The 20,280-nt window shown below is 34.0% G+C and overlaps 1 protein-coding gene across 4 annotated transcripts in view; it reads left to right on the forward strand.

Moving 5' to 3' along the window:
* The window catches only part of MAPK10 (mitogen-activated protein kinase 10), a 334,813-nt gene that overhangs the window by 185,515 nt on the left and 129,018 nt on the right, over nt 1-20,280 (forward strand). For 3 of the 4 annotated variants that reach the window (XM_055313051.1, XM_055313052.1, XM_055313053.1), the window contains exon 3: nt 2,098-2,169. The exons of the other annotated variant lie outside the window; for it this stretch is intronic. In XM_055313051.1, the coding sequence (XP_055169026.1) occupies nt 2,104-2,169 (66 nt within the window). In that variant the 5' untranslated portion in view covers nt 2,098-2,103. The remainder of the gene's footprint in view (nt 1-2,097; nt 2,170-20,280) is intronic. 4 annotated transcript variants of the gene reach the window in all.

Genomic DNA, 20,280 nt, shown 5'->3' on the forward strand with positions numbered 1-20,280 from the left:
TATTGTCTCAGCATTATTTAATGCATAGTTTCTTCTTTCCCCAAATATCTGCAATGCAGACTTTAACATAATCAGGCTTCCACCTATGTGTGTGTCTGTGTCTGTTTTTGGCTCTTTATTAATTTATAGGTCTATCTGCATCAATCTCTCATACATTTTCTTACTGCAGCTTTGTACCCTCCTAACCTTCACAGACAAAACACCCACTCTCTTTTCTTCAGGAATGTCTTCTATGCTCTTGCCCTTTCATTCTTTTTGAAATTTAAAAAATCTGTCAATTCCTATGTATTTTTTACTTGCAATTCAGACTCCTGGGATTGTGTTGCTAGCTTTCCTAAGGTTTGCTTAAAACTTCTATTGAACAAACTGAGAGTTACTGGAGGGGAGGTGTATGGGAGATGGGCTAAATGGGTGATGGGCATTAAAGAGAGCACTTTTTGGGATGAGCACTGGATAAATCTCACTAAATTCTACCCCAGTGCTACACTGGATGTTAACTAACTTTAATTTAAATAATTAAAAAAGCTATTCAGAACTATTGTGAATGTACCTCATCAAGTCAATAGAACAAACAAATGAAAAAATTTCCTCTATTAAGCTCAGTGTGGTCTCTTCAATGTGACTTCCTACCATAGATAGGTTCTAAGCTTTGTTTCCTGGGCTTTACATGTTATTTATTTATTTATTTATTTATTTATTTATTTATTTATTTATTCATTCATTCATTCATTCATTCATTTATTTATTATTTTATTTATTCGAGAGAGAGAGAGAGAGAGAGAGAGGAAGAGACACAGCAGAGGGAGAAGCAGGCTCCATGCAGGGAGCCTGACCTGGGACTGGATCCTGGGTCTGAAGGATAATGCCCTGGGCTGAAGGCGGTGCTAAACCGCTGAGCCACCTGGGCTGCCCTACATGCTACTCTTTAAAAACTAAAGTCCTCATCTTCAGACATCACCACTTGGCCTGGGTACAAGTGGCAACTTCAGCTCTTTTACTTCTCTGCATGAATTCTTTCGCATTATTTTCAGTCTCTTAAAATTTTTTTCTTTTCTTTTTTGGCAGATCAATTATGCATTAAAAATATTTTGTATATTTTTTCTAACTGTTTTTAGGACTTTTACACTGAAAAGTGGTTTTCAGGATATCTAATCATTCATATTGCCAGAAACAGAAGACTCTTGTCAATTGTGGTTTTAAGATTGTTTAGCTCACAGAATTGTGTCTTGCACACAATAAACATTCAGTAAAGTGTGCTTAACTGAATTGAAAAGGTTTCAGTTGGATTTCTCTGATGTTGCTTCATCATACTCAAATAAGTACCTAATTTAGCATTACCATTACATTATTTTATCCTCTCCTTAAAAAATGATTGATTTAATCCTCTCCTTTACAAAACTATAAAATATTTCCAACATATGGAAAGTAATATAATTGAAATCTTTGTACCTAACCTCCAAGATTAAACTGATGTTAACATAGTGCCCATTTATTTCAGTTTTGCTTTTGTGATCGTATAACAAAGCAATGTACATAATTTTGTATATTTAAAATTTTTATGTTAATAAGTCAGTGATTTTCATACCCTTTTGTAACTTGCTTTTATCCCACTCAACATCATGTTTGAAAAATTTATCTATGCTGATACCTTAAACTCGAATTCAATTATTCCAAGGCTTGTATATAATCCTATTATCAATTATAGTTTATTTAAGAGTCCCTCTATTCTATGATAAACATCCTTACATATATGCTTTTGAGCATATGTTTGAGATTTTTAAAGTTAGACGCCTAGAACTGAAAATGCTATAAAAAAGGGTGTTCTAAATTTTAACTTATTAAGTATATTCAATTCTTTATATCAAATCTTTATGATTATGATAGTATTAATCATTATAAAAATAGAAAATTTTTACTTTATTTTATTATTTAATGTTTATAATTTATGAAAAGTACCTAATACTAGTCTGGATACAGATAATGCCAAATATATGTTATGCATGACACCTTGTGTTTAACTCAAATTATATTAAAATTTATACTACTAAATAATGAACAATAGGTGATTTGGAAATTCATACCCCCCCTTTTCTATAGGTATTTATGAGCCTCCATTTATTGTACTACTGCAGTGAACCAACCTTGGATGTGAAAATTGCCTTTTGTCAGGTGTGTGTTCTTACAGGTAAAACAAGGTACAGTATATTCCCTTGTATTTCCATTTTGCATTTCAGCTTGTATATATTACACACCAAGTTAGGGTTTATGTAGTATTAAAAATAACTTGGGAATAAGAAGTGAATAGTTAAATGTTTTTTCTGTTCCAGTACACTTGTTAGAATGGGAATGAACATAATTCTTTTTAATGATTATAAATATAGTATTTAATCACTGTGTAAAGTGATTTCTTACTGGATTTTATTTATACTTAAGGTCACTAATGTCTTTCCTAGTACTTGAAATGTAGCTTGAATCATCAAAATAGCTGACATCTGTATTATTGTTCCTCATCATAAGGACTCACGAGCCCTCTATAGCAGATCTTCAATACCCACAGATAATAACATGTCAGGGGTTCTCAGTTTGTTTTTTGATGCCCAGTGCTAACTGATAATTAGTAAAAAGGTAAACAACAATAACAGCAAATAAAGGTATATTTAACCTACAATGAACTATAGTAAGAAAGTAGTGTGCATGGACCAGATAAGAGTCTGCTCTCCTGTATTCACATACATTCTATTCTTAAGAAAAAGAGGTTACCTGGGGTGCCTCTGCCTACTCTACAGTTATGCTTAGGGTAATTCTAACTTCAGCCTGTTGTTATGTTGTAATTAATAGTGCTCCCTTTTACTCTCAGGATTGTTTTTTGGATAATAAGTTATATAGTAACTTTACTCATGCCCTAAGGATGAAGCAATTCAGTTTTTCTGTAATGATTTTCATTGTTATCTTCTCATTGAGCTGTGCTGTAAACAGGAGTGATATGCATCCTTTAAAACAAAGTTTAAAAAATAACTCTGCACCTTCTATTATTTTAATGTAGTCTTTTCTGATTCTGAAAGTAACATGTGCTTATTACAGAAAATGTAAAAAAAAAAAACAAAGAAACATTGGCAAACCTATTCTCTCTAAGCATTAAGTAGAATTTCTATGGGAGAGTAAAATGTGTTACATGCTATGAAAAGGATTTACTAGGGGCAGCCTCGGTGGCCCAGCGGTTTGGTGCCACCTTCGGCACAGGGTGTGATCCTGGAGACCCAGGATCGAGTCCCATGTCAGGCTCCCTGCATGGAGCCTGCTTCTCTCCCTCTCCCTCTGCCTCTCTCTCTCTGTCTGTCATGAAAAAATAAATAAAATCTTAAAAAAAAAAAAGAATAGGATTTACTGATCTGATCTACCTCACCTTCCTGACCTCTAAATGTTGTAATGATGGCTACCTCAGGCCTTTACATAACTTCTCTTCTATAATAAGAATCCTGGAACTGGACAGCCTTGGTTGGAAACTCTAAATCTATCACTTGTTAGCCATTTACTTATGACCTCGGGCAAGTTACTTAACTTCTTTGTGCTTTAGTGTCTAAACTTTAAAAATAGTAAAATAATAGTATCTACCTTTTAGGGTTATGAGAATTAAATGAGTTAATATTCGCAGAGCAATGAGAACAGTGCTGGGATATGTATTTATTAAATAGCTAAATAAATTTACATTCATGGGATCCCTGGGTGGCGCAGCGGTTTAGTGCTGGCTTTGGCCCAGGGCGCGATCCTTGAGACCCAGGATCGAATCCCACGTCAGGCTCCCAGTACATGGAGCCTGCTTCTCCCTCTGCCTATGTCTCTGCCTCTCTCTCTCTCTGTGTGACTATCATAAATAAATAAAAATAAAAAAAAATTACATTCATTCTCCTGGTGTTCCAACTGAGTTTCTGTTTTAAGTATTAACAATATCTTGACTACTTCCATAGTTTTATCTCCAATCCAAATCTCTCCCCAAAACTAGACTCTTGCCTAACTACCTATTCTACATCTTTGCTTAGATGTCTAATAGGCAAATCAAACTCTGCATACACCAAACCAAATTCCTGATCTTTCTTCCAAAATTGCTCTAATTCAGTAAGTGCTGAATTCACCTTTCCTCTTGCTTAGGATAAAATCTTTGGAATCATCTTTTGGACAACACTTCACATTCAGTTTGTCAGCAAATACCGTTGGCTCTACAGCTCTACATTCAAAATATATCTGAAATGTCACCACTTCTCAACATTCTCTCCACTACTACTTTGATCCAGCCTACTATCACCTCTTGCCTGGATTATTACCAGAGCTTCCACATTTGCTCACTCCCAAAATGGTTTATTCTTAAAACATCAACAAGGGCAATATTTTGAAAAGTATAAGTGAAATCATATCATTCCTCGGTTAAAACCAAAACAAAACAGAAAAACCTTTCAATGTCTTCCCATTTCACTTAATGGTAAAAACCAAAATTCTTAAAATAATTACCTTTATCATATAGCCACCTAGAGACCCCTTCACTGAAATGCTTTCCTCCTTAGCCCACTCCTCCACCATTGTTAGGGCTTTGCTCAAATGTCATTTTTTAAGGGAATCTTTCCTCACTATTCTATTTAAAATTGCCCCTTCCTTTCTCTGCCTACCCAACTGCCCAGCCTTTATTTTTTTTCCTCCATAACACGTTTTGATATTCCATATATATAACCAGTATGTTGTTTCTCTCTACTAAAATGCATTTCTCACATGGGCAGGAATTTTTTGCAGTGGTGTGCTGGAGCCAGCTCACACAGGCTCACAAGAGTTGATTTTGCACCTCTCTCCCCAACTCAAAGTTCAGTGAAATGAGGCTGGTGGATTGAAGTTTGTTATTATAAGAGTATGTACATTATGTAAATAAGCAATTAATACAATTAGTCTCCTCCCTCCCTGCAGTTGTTGAATATTTACCCAACACACTATTGGAATTTTGTCTCTTCTGCACACAGTATGGCATGGGCTCTCCCTGAATATTTGTGTAATGAATCAATGAATGGCAACATGTTTGGTTTGCAACTATGACTGCTCTTTGGTTGAAATGAGCAGGCCTGAATTTTGGGGTAGAATATCTGGGCCCTACCACTTGCAAGCTATATGACTGCATGCTATTTCATTAGCTTCCATGAGCCTATTTACTATAGGCATTAACTTTATAAAACAAACCACAAGAACTAATTCAAGCTTTACATATCTCAAGATTAAATCTGAACTTCAAAAATCATCAGTAAAAAAGGTCTTAAAACTTATGCTATATTTTTAAATCCAGAGTCTTTGTGTGGGTTGAAGTTATTTTTTATATCGGTTCCCAATATTTTGGTGCAGATGCAGGATGTCTATTTCTAGTAAGAGTTCTTTGAAAGCAAAGGAATAAAGAGAAGTGAAGCATGAACTTTATTAATGACTGAATCTTTTTCTGCTTACTATGAGCTTTTGGTATCTAGATACATGCATATTTGATAACTTCAAAAAAATCTAAAAATATAGCAAGCAGAATGTTGCTGGTCATGACTCAGAGCATTTTATTTACTTTCCATGTAGAATTTTTATTTGATAATGTTTATTTATTTACTTTTCTTTTCTGTAGCTCTGCCTGCTTTACTGCTCTAGCAATTTAGAGAAAAGAGTGTATTCATTTTTTAGAGGCAAAGTTATCTACTGGGATTTACTTTCAAACTATGTTTTTTGGAAGCTTCTTATTTCATGAGACATCTCATACATTCTTGGTATGCTGTGGTGTTTACCCACCAGCAGGGTTAGGTCACTCCCAACTTCCTGCCAGACAGACAATGAACAAAGATCTTAAGTAACTTGTCAAGTGATCAAGTATTTTCAGAATCCAGGTCTCTTGAGCCTTAATCTGTGTTTTTTTTTAATATTATGTTATATTTCCAATTCTTTTCATTTGTTATCAATAAGAAGTTACAGAAAATATAGAGAACAAAATTGCCCAGATAGTTATCAACAGGGAATATGTACATTATCTGTAATAGTGTTAATCTTATTTTTTAGTTGAATCATATGAAGAACATGGGAATCATTGAATTTTTTAGCTACTATTAAATTTTCTTTTCCTTTCTTTTTAAATTCCAACAAGCACTTTTTGCAGGCAAGAGGTCTCTCATTATATTCTGGGGAGAAATTTGTCTTTGTAATGTTAGACAATAAAAGAATAATCTTTAGTTTGGACTATTATGAATCCTTTAAAAATATAGACTGATAGGGAATTGAAAGTGCAAACACTCTGGATCCTCCTGAGAAAGAGGCAGGCCTTCTTAGCTTTCTTTTCTCAATTCAACAGAGAATTACAGAGCTGTTTAATTTCATTTTTTCAAATTATTAAAAAATCTGTAAAAAGTGCTATTTTTGGAACTCTGTTGTACTGAACAGATGAGTCAGGATTTTAACCAAGGAATATATACACACAGAAATGTGTTTTGGAAACCGCATGCATGTCCATGGGTATCTATAGCATTTATTGCATCCTGAAGTGCATGACCATTAGTTGTACAGGCTTGTGTTTTCCCCTCTTAATGGTGACTCCCTCGGGGCCAGGACCAGGGCAACCTCATCTTTGATTTCCAAGTCCAGAAATCTACCTTAATTCTGTAGATGTTCAATAAATGTCTCTTGAATACAAGAGTGTAAATAAAACTTAATAGAGAAACACCATTTCCCAAGTAGAAATTCGTTTACTTGCTTTTCAAAATCAAGTCAATTGCTCAGTATCTAACATTTTATAAGTGTACATTAATAGATTTAATTGCATTTTGGTTATTTTGCTATTACAAATCAGTGTCAACCTAACAATTATCTAAACGTTATTAACTTACTGTCCTCTCTAAATGTTACTGATGCTTGTGCTGGTTATGAGTCATTTAAAATGTTTTCTTAATTTTGTATTTTTGCAGAGAGTTCAAATTAATGAATCAATAATTATAAATTTAAGTAGAACTAGAAATAAAGAGACTGAATCTATTGAGGTTCTTTCTGGCTATGACAACAAAACTCTTTCTGTGTCCTTACATTTTTTATGCAAGGAGATATTTATGTACTGACTGATTAATTATTGATTGATTCTATCATATATGTATACAATACATCTTAACTGAGTACCTATAATATAAACCTGCAACTTGTAAAAACTAGGGATACAGGATGAATGACATGGTTACTGTCCTCAAAGAACACACTGTCTAGTCTAAAGCATGCTAGGCAGTGGCTGGGCTTATAACTTGAAAACCTATTCCTCTGAGTTAAAAACCTAGGCAATAGCTATGTGCTAAAGAATGAGTCAGAAAAAAAACAAAACCCTGATAGTTATTGAAGAAGACTTTATTAAGATTTTACCTCATTTAATCTTCACAACAGTATTAATTATCAAAGATATAATCCAATTATATTTTATTCTGGAGTTGGAAATCTCAACTATTATACTGGAAGGACTTTATTCAGTCCTGTTATGAACTTTTTGAAATCATCTACTGGTTCTCAGTGTTTTTAGTGAAGTGAGTAGCAGTTAAATATAACAATAACCAATAAACTATGATTAAATGCAAAGAAGCTTAAGATTCTATTGGTCACTGGTAGAAAAAAAGAACTTTTATATAAATCCCAAAAGATGCTTGTGATATATAAAATCAAAAATATTACTGAGGATATGACAAAAATAGTTTCATTGTGAGGTTGTTATCATCAAATTGTTCTTCACTGTCTTTTTGAGCTCTTGCTGTTTTTTTGGTATAAACCTTATTAGACATGTTGGCTGAGACTGAGAATGTTAATTTTTTTTCTAGTTAAAACGTGTTTTTTGTAAACAGGTATAAAATACTGCTGGACAACTTGACTAATTAATTACATTTTACTTTATTTCTCTAATGTCTGTATAATAAAAGCATTATGTGTATATGTAATAGCTACAGATGATGAAAATTTACTCTTAGCAAAATTGCTGATCACTTCTAATTTATTATTTTTTAGTATTCAGATGTTTTCCTCCTTTGATCTTTAGAAATTTCAGGATGTTAACAAATATTTTATGGGCTGCATTCACTTTTTAGAGCTTTTTATAAATCTGGAAATAATTAAACCTAAAGATAGGTATTCTGGAATGCCCATGGAATGGTTTAGTTTTAAGTGATATGTTCAGATCATAGTACTTAGTACATTTAAAAAATATCATTAAACCAGATGCCAGGGTTATATGGTTTAAACAAACAAACAACAAACAACAGTTCTTTGGTTTTCAGGAGTATTGAATTTGAAGTAACTTGATTTGCTCAACTCTATACCATTTAATAGGGTTATGGTGTTTCTGTTTCAAAGAAAGTGAAATCATCTGGTTAAAATTTTTACACTTCATTAGATGGCCATCTTAGATTGAAAGACTTTAATACTAACATAGAGGAACAGAGCAACAAAGGAAAAGATATTTTGATGGGACAATGCAAAGGAACCATTAAACCAAACTAAAAACCATTTTTGGTGTCCTGTGAAATAAATGGCATTGTTTGTATATTTTAGACTTTGGGGGAGATTGTCTGCCACTTCAAAACATCAATTTAGACACTGACTTCCTAGAAATGTAGTTTAAGGGAATCAGTAGTTTGAGCATTGGTATATTTAAAGTTCTTGGTATGTCATAAATGAATGGCTATGATTTTGAGGTATAAAAGCTGATAAATTTTTCCTTTATTATTTTAGTTTTTCATGTAATAGGGAAAGAAATTTTTTTACCTTAGTTTCTCCTTTTAAGAATTTTTTTCCTGTGTATTATTTGAGGAAGCCAACTCTTCTTTATCTGCTTTTATACATTGCATTTAATTTTGCATACATTAAAAAAATCCCAATATATATGCCTTGGCACATGGACTGTTCATAGGAAAATTGTTAAAGACATAGCAAACATTATTGTAATTTCTGTAATTATTGTAAAAACATGGTACATCTTGAATCATGAAGTAAATCACTAAGATATCTATATTCTGAGGATAACTAACATATCTATTTTTATGAATGAATGTTTCATGATGCTTAACAATAGCTTTTTTTTTCCATATGCCCACATGTGACAATGGCTGCAGCAAATTTCAAAAGAATAAATTTAGTGTTAAATTTCTGTCTTATACCTTGGGCAGGGTTTTTTTTCTAATGGATTTATTAATTATCTGAGTTAATGAATAGATTCAATTATGCTACAAAGATAAAAAAAAAGGTAAATATCTTAAGATTTGGTTCTGTAATGATGAACTTTCCTGTATTGATTGCTTGTGGGTATGTGTTTAGTTTGCTTGAGGCACAAAAATATTGAACTTGACTTCTTATTGAATGATCTTAACCTGAATATAAATGTAACTTAGTACTGTAAGTTCAATTATGACTGAAGTATTAATCAGGTTAAATGAACTTATTGCCTACATCTTTAAAAATATTTGTGCTATAAAGTATCCCAGAATTATCTGTGGTTTTCAGTGTACAATAAATCATGCTCTGCAAGAAAAGCATCAACGCGGTATTCTATTTTGATCTATATAGTGTTCTTAAGTAATCAGTCATTCCTTAAATACACTATTTTAATTCTATGTGAGACTTTGGATAATACATTAAGTGATAATTTTGCTTTTCTGTACAGGAATTATCTGAGGTTGGGGTACATGATAAACAAAGCCTGGATTTTTTAGTAGGTTAAGAAGAGTAATGCTAACTTAGATCATGAATTATAAAACCAGTTCCAATCTGGAATGTGTCATTTAACTCTTTTTTCATTCATCTTCTCTAAAGGTGAATATTTATTTGATTATATACCCTATACATCTCTAACTCATTCCAAAAAAGCTTAAGGTAGTTACAAAAGTACATATCTAAATAGATGAAAACCGAACTTTGGAGAATATGGAACTACTAGATTTAGGTACTGATTAGATCTTTTTATAATTGTGCATTGGGAGAATCATATATATCATTTGGATTTAAGAATATTGCTCTTTGTTACATATATGAAAATGGTTCTAGTGTCCATTTTTAAATATATCATTTTATAAACTCTAATTTCCTCTTCTAAAAAATAGATATTGTTTTATAGATAACTCAGTGAAATTTAGATAACTTGTAAATGTTTGGATTCCTAAATGATTTTTTACTGTCCTTCTAAGGGAATATAGCCTCTTACTCCTACCCTGAGAAAGAGTTTCTTGAAAAATGAACTATTATTTATTAACCTTGAAAATTTTTCCTGTCTTAATTATTTTTTTAAAAAATATTTTATTTATTTATTCATGAGAGACACAGAGAGAAAGATGGTGATTCACAGGCAGAGGGAGAAGCAAGGCTCCAGGCAGGAAGCCCACGCGGGTCTCGATCCCGGGACCAGGATCACACCCTGAGCCAAAGGCAGACACTCAACTGCTGAGCCATCCAGGAGTCCCTCCTGTCTTGATTCTATAATACCACTTATTATTGCCTATTTTATACTTTTTTTCTTTATCATAGACAAGCTGGAAATATGTAAATAAGAATTGTAGAATTCTGTGTCATTAGTTTAGTAGGTTAGATCATTGTGGCAATTAAGTCAGAATTCCAAGTTTGATTCGTAAGGAAGAATTTAATATTAAGCTTTTTGAGGACAGGAACCTTATATTCTTGGTGCTTAGAACATTTTCCGACACTTTGTAAGATGAAAATAAGTATTTGTTGAATGAAGAATATACTGCAGTAATAGACCTCAAGTCTCAGGGACTTATCAGAGCAAAAGTTTATTTCTTTTTATACAATGTCTAGAACAGGTCAGCAAAGGGCTCTTCCCTATCTGGTGACTCAGGAATTTTGGCTTCAGCCACCTTGTGACTTATGAATTTAGGCTCTTGCCATCTTGTGATGTGCCATCTAAGACATCAGAGTGTGGAAAGAGATGGATTGTGGTGGCACATTCTCCAAATGTCCCTGCTAACCCTTGCCATTTCTACTGTAGTTCACAGGCCAGAATTCATCACATGGCTCCAACAGAACTACAGAGGAAGGCATGGAAATGTATTGGAGCACAGGAATATTCATGGAACAATGTTTTTGCCACAAATGAAACCATAGAAAAATATTCTATTACCTGACCATTCTTAAACCTATTGGTTATATATTAACTGTATAGCAATATCATAGTGTCTTGGAATAGCACTACAGTTCAAGCCCATTTTTTGTTAAAAGCATTCTAAAACTGCTAATTAGCTATGTGTCTTTAAAAGGCTTTCTAACTTCTCAATAATAATTATAGTAGTAGTAGTAGTAATAATAATAATAATAATAATAATAAACCATTGAGGGTTTTTTTTATAAGCTTATACTACACTGAGAGCTTTATATAGATTATCTCATTTAATCTTCTCACTAATGAAAAGAAGCAGATTATTGCTGTCATTCTACAAATAAATACACTGAGTGTAAGATTGTAAAAAAGCTTGACCAAGACTTACAGTCAGGACTCTAAGATAAAAACTGGATTTTTATTCTTTGTTGAAATTCTCAGTCTAGGATTTCTCAATTGGAAAAATGACAATATGAGGTCTTATGTGAAATGATTTATTATAACCCAGCACAGTGTCTGGTCCTAATACTAGCTTGATGCATAGTAGGCTTTGAAGCAGTACTAGCTTTCTTCCTTCATATATAAATAGCAGGAGGCAGAAGCCATGCCTGCTCTATTTTTGATTACTGCCATGTGTTTTTTCACGTAATTGAAAATAATGGTTAAACAATTTAAGTCTTAAAGTTATTATTTCATTATTGATTTGTTATAAGCCATTGAGTCCACAGAGTATCCAACTCTGGGCAACCTATATAAAAGTCATATACATTTCAGGCTGTAATCCTTAGAAAGTAACACTTTAAGAAACAGACTGGAGAAAATATGCTCTTGACAGAAAAAAATCTAATCCTAAATATCATTAAGTATTGTCTTAAATCTCCTCCTTTAAAACTCATATGTAAATAATTTGATTCAGATTTAAAATGGATTGAGCACATGCCTTTTTTGCCATTACAAATGGAATAGGAGGTATGGTTTCTGCTGACTTTAAATAGCCGTCTTGGAATAGCATCATGAAGCAACTCAATATTCTAGTCATAACCAAGAGAATGAATAGCTCAATATTATTTGTGCCAAAAGCACAATCACCACCTTTTGGCAGTTACTTTTCAGTATCCAAATAACAATACTAAAATAATATCCAACAGATTGGCCAGTTAATTTTCTAGAGATGCATTTTGTAGCTAACTTATCTTGGCTATCGTATTGAGATAGATCAATGTTGTATCCATAGCATCTTCAATAGGCCTGGCATATAGTAGGTGATCAATATATATTTAACAACTGAATGCATCAGACCTTAAAACTTTTAAAGCAGTTCTGAAAGTCCAGCTTTCCCTCACCAGCACTGTCTACTTCAACCCTAAATTATGTAATGTTCAGTTAAGTTCAAACTCCAGTCTGAGACAACTGATAAATATAAGGGATGGGCATGCTATTAATTAATTTTTCTTGATTTTCTAAGCCCTATTCCTATAGCCCACCTTATCATAAGAAAACCATGTAATTGTTCTAAATTATTTTAGCTCACCTAGTGAATGGATTAGTAAAAAAAAAATAAGAGCACACATTTTGGAATTGAATAAACTTTAATTTATATTTATTGACACCACTAATTAATGGTTCTAAGACTGTGAGCCAATGAACAACTCTCTATGCCACTCTTTTCACCTGTAGTTAGTGTTAAATATAGTATTTAACAGAATATGAAGTTCACCTTTAGTAGATAAGCCATTAATACTGCTTTACCTTTCTTTCTCCTGTTGAATTATTGAAAGCTGATGTCACATAAATCATATGAAATATATTTTTATGTCTTTGATTAACAATATTGTATTGACTGCCTGATATTTGATTCTTAAAAGTTATTATATAAAAAACTATTAAATACATTCTTCCTGAAGTTAAGTACTTGAGAAATTATATCTTTCCTGTGAACTGGTATGATATATTCTATGAGATTAATGAATCAAAACTTGCCATCCATTGTGTTTTGTTGTTGTTGTCATTATTTTTTCCTTTTGGCTTGGTGGAAGAATGACATTGTTTTATGCTCAAGGTAGTAGATATTCGTAATGTAAGCCTTCTGGTAAAACTGTCATCTTCCAGCCTGCTTTATTTGAAATCTGTTCCTAAACTGGATTTAATGTCTTTTTTATTCCCATATCTTTGATGGTGTTCTGCATAAATCCTTTTTGGAACCACGCAGAATATAAATAATAAATGAGTGAAAGAATAAAACGACTTGCTTAAGGTTTCACAGCTGTTAAGTACTGGCTTGGTTACTATTTTCAGCTATATCATTCAAAGGAAACTAAGGAAACTTAACCTCTAAAAATTTCTAAACCTTAATGTCTCCTGCTCAGATACTGACTAGCAGTAACATAGGACAGTCATGCACAAATGAAAATGGGGAAGGAGTACTTGTGACATATAGGTTATTAACTTTGAGAATAATGCAATCAAGACTTTGGACACCTACACGATAAGATCAGTAATGTAGAATGTTTTTCTTCACAAAATTCCATCGCTATAGGCTAGCAGCTAATTGGTGATAGGGACTCATTGCACAAAGTCCTTTCTTACCAATCTGCATAACATGAAGTCTTGTCACGGAACAGATTATATTCAGATTTCTTCTCTAACAAACTGCCTACCCAACTGCCAACAGCAATAACGGCTTCTTTTAATTTAGCTTTAAAATTTTTTGGCAGATGGGGGACAGGGAGGAAATAGGTTTGCTTTGAATTTTTGTAAAAAAATTCTCATATCCACATAGAAATATTGATTCATTAAACATGAGATTAATATTCAGTGGAGGAATTAGTTATTTCAAAAATAACGTGAATCAATAATAAACTACTCTAAATCTATAATTATTTTGAACCATATTGATTTTCATAAGTTGCCACTGTGGTGATTTATATTTTTAATATAATATTATGTATTTATAATTAACATAATTTCTTCTCTGGAAAGAGACTTCCATTTTGGTGAGCATTTATGAATACCTTTGGGTTTTAGTATAAATTCAATATAAATTGATGATGGAATGTTTATTTTCATAAGCTAATTGAAAGAACATTAGTTGGACCTATATTATACCTATGAGAGAGGGAAACATTTCCCTGGGAACATGACATCTGGGCCTGCTAATGAGGTGCTGATACCATAGAGAGCCACTGTGACATTTCTGATTCCACATCTTTTATTTACTTGGTTTGACCTGCATTGCTTCTAGCTTTTGCCTCTCCAACTAGCTCTCTTTAAGTGGTGATGTCTCATGTCACTTACATCTACTATTTTCCAATATAGTGGTCAGATTGCCAAGTTGTACACTCAAAGAATATGAACTCTTGGCCTTACAATAGTCCTGTTGAATCAGAAACTTTTCAGTAGGGCTCAGGAATCTGTTTTTTTTTCAAGCTCCTCTGGTAGTTCTGATCCATTTTAAAACTCTCCCTAGTGCTTGCTTCTGCAGCACATATACTAAAAACTCTCCCTTATGCTATTGGCCAGTCATACTGTCCCAATGTGAAATTTTGGTTCTTCCCTTTTTGGGTTCAGCTTATCAGTTTGGTGACTGAACTAAGAATATACTAAAACACATAACTGGAGAAAAGTCTTTTTAGCATTGATAATTTTTTATAGGATACTTTAATGGCATACTTTCGTAGGTACATTTTATTTTATTTCTTTTATTTTTAAATATTTTATTTATTTATTCATGAGAGACAAAGAGAGAGAGAGAGAGAGAGAGAGAGAGAGTCAGAGACATAGGCAGAGGGAGAAGCAGGCTCCATGCAGGGAGCCTGATGTGGGACTCGATCCCAGGACTCCAGGATCATGCCCTGGGCTGAAGGCAGGTGCTAAACCACTGAGCCACCCAAGGATTTCCCCACAGGAACATTTTATAGAGAAAAGTTTACATTTGAAATTTATAATTATAATAAAAAAGACTACATGGAAATACAGAATAAAACATATTGTTTTAAGTATTGTATTAAGTATGTTCTAAGCTTTTTGGAATGTAATTTGGATTTGTAAGTTTGGGGCACAGATGAGATCTAAGGGAAGCTTTTCAACACAACATATTTGCCATCAAATTTTTGGTTATGACATCAAACCAAGAAAATGTCCAATGCTGCTTTCTCTCTGTCTTACTATTTAATGATTAAAATAGCCTTTTCCCAAGGGGTGCCTGGGTGACTCAGTCGATTAAGCCTCCAGTTCTTGATTTTGGCTCAGGTCATGATCTCAAGGTTGTGAGATCAAGCCCATCAGGCTCCACTCTCGGCATGGAGCCTGCTTGGGATTCTCTCACTCCCCTTCCTTTGCCCCTTCCCACCCTACTGGTGCTCCCCCTCCCAAATAAATAAATAAATAAAAATTTAAAAAATAGCCTTTTCCCAATTATTTCAGGTACTTTCAAGGATGTGTTTTCTAACTTTTAGGTTTTATGTAAAGTTTAATTCAAAGCTAGGTATAGAGAAGATACTTGAAAAGAAACATTGTGTGTGTGTACATATATGTGTGAATTCACAAACTTTATTTATAATGATAATTTTCAATGAATGTGAGAAATTATATACTTTAAAATAGAGATAAAAGATCACTAAGTAATTTTATTTTAGAAAATATGTCAAGGCATTAGATACTTCATTTGAATAGTTTTTTATTTGTCACTTTTTGACTGGGAATTCTTTTCTTACTGAAATTTTGCTGCTGGTATAAACTCTATGATTGTTTTAACCATTTCTATCAAACTACCAAGTCCATATATAGCTATCCCATTATATGAAAAATTCTGTTATCAGTATGCACTGGCAAAAATTCCTGAGCACTTCTCAGGAGTGGGAACAATTGCTGAGATGCAATGATATAGTTACTCCATTATAACACTTGGCCAAATGTTGACCTGTCTCAATACCAGGACTTTGTTAAGTCCTTGAGTCTGGGGCAGTGGGGCTCTTTCAAATACTTGAATCTCAGGTGAGGGGTAATCCTTGTCCTAACTAGAACTCCGGTTTCCACTTTGTGTGTGCCATGAGCAATGGAATTTGGCAATCCATAAAGACACAAAAAGTGTTCCCTGAGGCAGATATAGAAATATTGTTTTACTTTTCAAAATCTCAGGCAGAGGTGTAAGTTCCATTTCAGATGATCCTTCCCCTATAGTGTGTTGTTCTTAACATGTATCAGAATACTTAGAGGGTTTATTGAAACAGATTATTGGGCCTTGCCCACAGAGTTTCTGCTTCAGTAGGTATGGAGTGGGAGTGAGCACTTTCATTTCTAACAGGTTTTCAGGTGATGCTGATACTCTAGGAAGTACATGATGAAAATGACTGTTTTTTTTTTAAGATTTTATTTATTTATGTATGAGAAACACACACACACAGAGAGAGAGAGAGAGAGAGAGAGAGGCAGAGACACAGGCAGAGGGAGAAGCGGCCTCCTTGCAAGGAGGCCAGTGTGGAACTTGATCCCAGGACCCCAGGATCACACCTTGAGCCGAAGGCAGAGGCTCAACTGCTGAGCCACCCAGAAGTCCTGAGAATGACTGTTTTAATTCTGTCTTTCTCATAGTCGGAGTCTCAAATCCTCAAATCAAAACCACCTGGATTGCCTAGTAATCTTCCAGTCATCAGGACGAATGATGATGGCCTAAATCCCAATCTTTAGGGTGGTATGGTAATGACTTGCCTTTTGTCAAGCTCCTCAGGTGCTCCAGGTGCACATTTCCTTTTGAGAACCAGTTAGAGGGGAGGTCCAGGAATACTGTTAGCCAGGGAAAACATTGGTCAAGCGTCCTCTCAAACATTACCAATTTTATACCTGTGGGTTGGCATCTAGTAGTTTTTTACATAGTAAATGAAGGAATTAATAAAAATGAATGAATGCAAGCAATTAGTTGCTATTCTTTTTTGCTTCCAACACCTTTTCTTTATTCTACTATAGAATATATCATCCATATTTTAATACTTGCTTATTTGGCTGCCTCCATCTAGACAGAGACCTTATCTTTTTTTTCTGTCTCCAGTGCCAAACAAACACAGTGTCTGGCACATAATATGTCAGTTATCAGTATTTGTTGGATTAAATGATTGTAAAAAGTGGCTTAGTGGTAAAGCAACTGCCTTTGGCTCAGGTTCTGAGCCTGGGGTCCCAGGATGGAGTTCCACATCAAGATCCCTACAGGGATCCTGCTTCCCCCCTGCCTATGTCTCTGCCCCTCTCGCTCTGTGTCTCTCATGAATAAATAAATATATAAAATCTTTTAAAAAATAAATAATTGTAAATGTTGAATAGAGTATCTCTTAAGGTTAGTCTGAAAAAGATGTTCCACGAATTATTAAATTCCCTTGATTTCTTTGAATATACATTAGAATGTTGGAAGAGGAGCATGGTGGACTCAAGTATAATATAAAGACTGAATCCACAGCTAGAAAAAACACAGGCAAGTCTGAAGGAATAGGGTGTTACTAAGATACAGCATTAAGTCAGGGGTCTGGAACATAAAACATTACATACGACTAGTATTCATATATGCAGGACAGTTGGAATGAGCAACATTTCAGAGATGAAGAGAGTAAGTGGGGGGAGAAGTAGATTATGTAGGTTTGATGAAGCTAGCGTGTGCTAAGAATTTTGTGGGTGGTTAGAAATGAGAACATTAAAGGATGTAAAAAAGGATCAGAACATGACAAATGAAATCAGATACTTCATCCATCCCAAATTAACCTTGGCAAAGGAATTCACTGGTAATCTAGCTCTAGTTATTTTTGTTTGTTTGTTGTTTTTATATTTATTAAATTTTTTGGGTTCTATTTTTACCTTTCAAAGTTAAGAAGAAGCAAAAAGAATTTTAATAAGTTTAGTCTGCTGATAGACCAAAAACGCCTAGAGTAGAAATGGAGTATGGTGCGGAGAGAAGTTCCTGATTCTGCTGTTGAAATCAAGGATTGTTCAAATACTAATGTTCTTCTTTCTTGTAGTCTACAGTCATCGTTTAAATTCTAAATCCTGTTTAGTCTCCCTGAATAGACTTACAATGCCCTGTAGTTTGTTTGTTTGTTTTTTAAATTTATTTTATTTTGAGAGAGAGAAAGAGAGAACGAGTGAGCACATGCATGAGGGGTGGCGGGGGGGGGGGGGCACGGTGAGTGGACAGAGGTACCGGGAGAGTCTGATGCAGACTCTGCTGAGCCCAGAGGCCACCCGGCTCAATCTCTCAATCCTTAGTTCAGACCTCAGCCCAGACCAAAAGTTGATGCTCAGCCTACTGTGCCACCCAGGCGCCCTCATTCTGTTTTTTTTTTTTTTTTCCAATTCTGTTTTTTAATAGTCTTGTTTAATTTCCTGTTCCATGCCTCAGGGACTATCTCTTGCATTTCACACCTCTCCTTATTGTACTCATAAAATACTGAATTTTAGGTCATTTTTCCAACCAAGCTGGATTCCTCAACTTCAGTCCACTTTGTTCTTTGAGGTCTGTGTGCATTTGTACTGGATTGCAGCCACCCTATGTCTTCCTAATAGGCTGGTTCCGGTCACGTGCATTCCGCTTTCATTCTGTATGGGGTCTGTAAGGTCTGCCAACTAGATTCGAAGGTTTGGCCACTCATGTCCATATAGTCCCCAATGTATCCCCCTCATTTATATTACTTGGTGCTGCCTGTCTCCCTTTCTGAGAGTATGGAAAGACCAATTAGTTTGTATTTCTATTTCTGTTTGTTTTGGTTTGGTTTTTATAAATGAAATGCCAAAATTTTCTAAGGACAATGGTTTAATGACCAACCAGAGGTTCAGAGCCTAAGGAGATCTAAATTTTTTTCAAATTATGTGAGAATCAGATTTTCAGGTGTCAGTTTTTTTTTCTTTTTTTTTCAGAAGTCAGTTTGTACTCAAACCATACAAAAATCCTTTAGTTTAGATTCTGCGCTCAGAACATTAAAGGCAGGGTTTCTGTTTTCTTTTGTTTACTAGTTAAACCTTTGGCATAACTCAAAAGTCATGAGGTATGTAAGAAATTATTCATGAATATCCCACTCATTGCAGGATAACCAGCACTGTTTGATAAGCCAACTAAATACAAGCCACATCTCCTACCATATGGTATACCAAAAATGTTCACAAATCTCCCAAATGTCCACCAATGTTAATGACACTTCTAAAGAGAACCATTTATTTAGACTATTTCCTTTTCAAGTTTTGGGATTGGGAAGGAACCCACGGACATGAGAGTGCTCAAAGCTTGAACAAAATCAGCAAAAAGGAGAAGGGATGACTATTGGGCAGGCATCCAACAGTGTGTGCCATAACAAACAGTCTAGACAATATTCTATACAGTCCTTTCTAGCTATAGAATTGAAACTACTTACTGTCACAAAATGCAATATGTTTATTTATGGGTAAACAATAATTATGGATAATGGGTATTTATATTATGTATATTCATAAATCATGATTCAAAATTTCAAGGACAGTTTCTTTAATTGCTAAATATTATGAAGTAAAAAAAAAGTAAATATTATAAAGTAGAAGAACTTCTCCTAAAGATAAACGAAAGATACACAGTCAAGATATTTAAATCCAGGGGCAGCCTGGGTGGCTCAGCGGTTTAGCACTGCCTTCAGCTCAGAGCGGATCCTGGAGACTCGGGATCGAGTCCCATGTCGGGCTCCCTGCATGGAGCTGCTTCTCTCTCTGCCTCTCTCTCTCCTCTCTGTGTTTCTCATGAATAAATAAATAAAATCTTAAAGAAAAAGATATTTAAATCCAAACTTGCAAAGGATAAAAAGATATCATGTGGGATTTTAGAATAATGTTAATTTGGACTAAAATTTTCAATGTTAGGATAATAACATTTTTGGTATTATGGAGAACAAATGAAGGCAACACTATTAAATTCAAATTTACCTAATTAAACAATTAAAGATACATTATTTTGCATCTCATTTTTTTTTTCTGAGAAAGGGATATGGATACAATCTCTTATCCTTTCTCATATGGCTGTTTTAATGGATGATCAGGAATTACCTCTGAAGTTTCTAGCATAGTCAATGGATCTAGTATATGTTTGGTAGCTATTTGCTTCATGAAATTTTTTTTTTGCTTCATAAATAATTAAATGGTTTTAATGTGACATTTCAGAA

This window comes from Nyctereutes procyonoides, unplaced genomic scaffold, assembly GCF_905146905.1.
Source record: "Nyctereutes procyonoides isolate TBG_1078 unplaced genomic scaffold, NYPRO_anot_genome, whole genome shotgun sequence".
NCBI lineage: Eukaryota > Metazoa > Chordata > Mammalia > Carnivora > Canidae > Nyctereutes > Nyctereutes procyonoides.